This window comes from Neodiprion lecontei, chromosome 7, assembly GCF_021901455.1.
Source record: "Neodiprion lecontei isolate iyNeoLeco1 chromosome 7, iyNeoLeco1.1, whole genome shotgun sequence".
In the NCBI taxonomy this organism is placed as follows: Eukaryota; Metazoa; Arthropoda; class Insecta; order Hymenoptera; family Diprionidae; genus Neodiprion; species Neodiprion lecontei.
Window position 1 is genome coordinate 9,258,319 of NC_060266.1, and position 4,276 is coordinate 9,262,594.

General features: G+C 63.7%; 1 protein-coding gene across 1 annotated transcript; it reads left to right on the top strand.

Moving 5' to 3' along the window:
- Nucleotides 1-246: 246 nt before the first annotated feature.
- Nucleotides 247-3,648, top strand: LOC124295423. Its single transcript, XM_046745382.1, has 3 exons — nucleotides 247-727; nucleotides 826-2,113; nucleotides 2,253-3,648. Exons 1-3 carry the CDS (start codon nucleotides 247-249, stop codon nucleotides 3,646-3,648), a joined length of 3,165 nt encoding a protein of 1,054 aa, XP_046601338.1.
- The last annotated feature ends 628 nt before the right edge of the window (nucleotides 3,649-4,276 follow it).

The window sequence follows — 4,276 nt, forward strand, 5'->3', positions numbered from 1 at the left end:
AATGTCAACTACGGGGACATACTGCGCAGGGCGAGAGAGAAGATCTCCCTCACGGAGCTGGAAATGCCAGCGACCAAGATCCGGCGCTCTGCCAACGGGGGAGTACTGATTGAAGTAGCCGGCCCAGATGGAGCGCAAAAAGCCGACGTACTGGCGGCACACCTCGGCGAGATGACGAGGGCCGAATACGGGGACGCGGTTTGAATCTCGCGCCCCACCACCAAGGGAGAAATCCGAGTCCTGGGCATGGACGACTCCGTAACGGCGGAAGAGCTTGGCGCCATAATGGCTGCAACAGGAGGGTGCGGAATCGAGGCGGTAAAGGTCGGACCCCTGCGGGAGATGACCAACGGCCTGCGGAACGCGTGGGTCCAGTGCCCGCTGAGAGCGGCCACGAAAATAGCCGCAAAGGGGAAGATACCGGTAGGATGGACGACGGTGCGAGTCAACCTCCTCGAGGCCCGACCGCGGCAATGCTTTCGGTGCTGGGAATTCGGTCACATTGGGGCGACCTGCAAGGCACCCAAAGCACGCGGGGCAGCGTGCTACAGGTGCGGCGGCGAAGGGCACCAGGCGCGAACGTGCACGGCGGCTCCCAGATGCGCCATCTGCGCAGAGAGGGGCGGCAACAGCGCGCACAGAATGGGCTCCGGACAATGTCCGGCAGTAGAGGAGCGGGGTCGGAGGCCCGCAGCGGTGACGAACCGAAATGGCCAGGCTGCCCCAGGTACGTTTCCGTTATCTGCCGTCAGATAACGGTCATCTCCGTATATATCTCCCCAAACATCACCTTGGAGGATTTCACCGCACGCCTCGATGACCTAGGGGAGGCCGTTCGATCAGCAGACCGCAACCAGGAGGTAATAGTGGGCAGGGACTTCAATGCCCGCTCACCAGCGTGGGACCCCACAGGCGCGAACCGTAGAGGAGAGATCCTGGAGAGCTGGGCAGCATCCCTCGGGCTCTGCCTACTCAATACCGGCGCAACGGCGACCTGCGTCAGACCCCAGGGGTGTTCAGTCGTGGACACCACCTGGGCCACGCCGGGCCTAGCCGTAAGGGTAAGGGGATGGAGGGTTCTCGCGGGGATCGAGAACCTCTCGGACCACCGGTACATCGCCTTCGAGGTGGTGGACCGTCCTCAGGCCGGTGAACCCCCGCCGAACAGAGGAACGACTGGCCACCGTTGGAACCTAAACAAGTTCAAGGAGGAGAGGTTCCACGAGTCCTTAGCGCTACAGCTGGCGTGGGGACCGACCGGACCGGACCGGATGACGGCAAATGGGCTTGCCAGGTGGATCGGGCAGGCGATGATAGAAGCCTGCGACGCGGCGGCGCCCAGGTCCCGCCCACCTCCGCGCAGGAAATCCGTGCACTGGTGGACCGACGAAGTAGCCGAGCTGCGCAGGGCCTGCATCCGAACTAGGAGACGGATGACAAGGCGTGACCACACCCTGCGGGCGGGCTCGCTGTGGGAGGCGGAATACAAGGAAGCCAAACGCAAACTGCGACAAGGGATCAAGGCAGCCAAGGCTCGGGCCTGGCAGGACCTGATCAGTGCAGTGGAGACGGACCCCTGGGGACTGCCGTACAGAATGGTGTTTAACAGGCTGCGGGGGTCCTCACCAGGATTGACGGAGACCTTGAACCCGGCCATCACCGAGCGGCTGCTGTCCTCTATTCCCGCATCGGGCTTCGCGCGGCGAAGACCAACGGGAGGAGGAGGCAGAGGCACGCGGAGAAGAGGGATGGCGAGACGAGTGGGCAGTGAGCCCGGAAGAGGTCCGCACGGCCCTCAAAAAGGGGGGGCAAAGGAACACGGCACCGGGACTGGACGGGGTGAAGGGGAAGATCTGGGCTATCGTCCCAGACGACATGGTGGCCCTCCTAGCCCAGTGCTACTCCAAGTGCCTGCAGGAGGGGGAGGTTCCCTGGGAGTGGAAGACGGCACGACTGGTGCTTATCCCCAAAGGGGAGAGCATGGCGGGGGACCCGCTGCCAAAGGTCAGGCCCATATGTCTGCTGAGCGAAATCAGCAAGGGCTTCGAGCGAGTGGTAGTCGAGCGGCTGAAAGGGTGGATGGCGGAAAACCCTGCGGCGGACCTCGCAGAGGGTCAGTACGGCTTCCGGGAGGGCAGGGCAACGTGCGACGCGCTGCTAAGGGTACGCGGATTTGTGGAGGGCGCGTGGTCAAGGGAGGGGGGGGGGGTGGCCATCGCGATCTCCCTAGACGTAGCTAATGCCTTTAATAGCGTACCGTGGGGGGCCATACTGACGACCCTAAAGGACAGAGAGGTGCCGAGGTACCTCCGAAGGGTGACGGGGTCGTACCTGAGCGATCGGGAGGTCATCTTCTCCGCACCGGGGGGAACAACGGGACGCTATCCCGTGCGCGCAGGGGTCCCGCAGGGGTCGGTATTGGGCCCACTCCTGTGGAACCTCTGCTTTGACGGGGTCCTTCGGGTACGCAGGGAAGAGGGGTGCGACGTTTTATGCTACGCGGACGATACGCTGGTTCTCAGCTCAGCGGGGGACATGGCGACCGCGATCGTCTTAGCTGAGGTCCAGGTGGCGACGGTCTTGAGGCGGATTAACCGCCTGGGGCTGACGGTGTCGGCCACCAAAACCCAGGTGGTTGCGTTTACCAAGGGCCGGGAATGGCGACACTGGGCAACGCAGAGCCCATGCCTCAGGGTAGGGGGGGAGGCAGTTGCGATAAGTAGCTACATGCAGTATCTGGGAATTACGCTAGACGCCCAGCTTAACTTTCGTGAGCACTTCGCGCGAGTGGAGAGCAAGGTGGCGAAATCGACGCGTGCGGTATTCAGGCTGATGCCAAACCTGCGGGCGCCCACAGAACAGAGGAGGAGGCTGTACGCGGAGGTGATATACGCGATCATCCTCTACGGAGCTCCAGCGTGGAGGGACGCGACATCAGACCGCGCCGTTAAGCGACGGCTACAAAGGATGCAACGTACGGTACAGATAAAGGTCGCATCGGCGTACCGTACCGTATCGTTGGTAGCAGCATCCATGCTGACGCGATCACCGCCGCTGGACCTGGTAGCGAGGGCGCGAGCCCGTACGTTCCAAAGCGTCCGGGAACAACAACGCGCGGGAGGGACTGATGCAGCAGGCAAACGCGCCCTGGCGGCGTTGGAACGGGCAGCCGTAGCTAGGGAATGGAGGGCGGACCTGAGCAGGCCCAACCTCCCCAGCGGGCGCCTCAGAGGGGCCATACTGGTGAATTGGGAGGAGTGGCTTAGCGCGGAACACGGGGGGGTAACCTTCCACCTAACCCAAATCGCGACGGGTCATGGGTGCTTCGAGAGCTACCTGCACAAAATAGGCAGAGCCGCGGACCCGGTATGTAAGCAATGCGGGGGGGCCGTGGATACAGCGGAACACACGGTGGAGGCGTGCCCGGCCTGGGAGACGAAGCGGGAACAACTACGCGGAGTCACAGGGGCGGACCTGACGCTACCGGCGTTGGTTAAAGTCATGACGAGGAGCAGGGAAGGGTGGGCAGCGGTCTCGAGGTTCGCGAGCGCCATCATGAGAGAAAAGGAGCAAGCTGAGCGGATGCGCCAGCGGGGCCTGGCGCGCGCGTCGGAAAGAGTTTCCAGCGACACGGGCTCGGGGGGATAAAGGAGTTGTGCATCTCCGAAATGGGAAACAGGATGAGGGGTGGCGCAAGCAGGTCCCGGTAACTACGGGTAGGGGCCCGGAAGGGCTGGCGGGGCCGGGTACCGGCGGGCCTCCCCTCCGCCCTCTGCGGTAGGACTGCGGTGTGTGCGGGGCGGGGGTGCCGATCTCGGAGGTTGCGGGGGTGGGGACAGGCGGGGGCGCTCGTGGCGTCGTTGATGATAGGATAGCAGGTGACAGGTTAGAGGTATCGTCACGAGCGCCCGTGCTTCGCCTCCTCCCCTTTCCCCTCTGCTTTCCTTCCCCGTTCCCCCCCCCGTGGTTCCTGCCAATATGGGGGCGGAGAAGGACGGCTTTGCTGGTGCTTCTGCTCCCCGGCGCCCGAGGGGATGGGCTGCCAGCGGAGGGAGGCAAAAACCAAGCCGCTGGCGCAGGGAGGCAGCGTCCGCACGCTGAGCGGCTCCAGCGATAGAGCGTCAGCCAACAGCGAGAAACCGGAGCTGATCCCGAGGTATGACGTGAGCCAAGCATCGTGAACCGAGCGAATTGGGAGGGAGGGGAGACGCAACTCCCAAGCTGGGAGCGAGCGCATAGGCGCTGAGGTGCCGGGAGACCCCCCGAAGTTATGCTT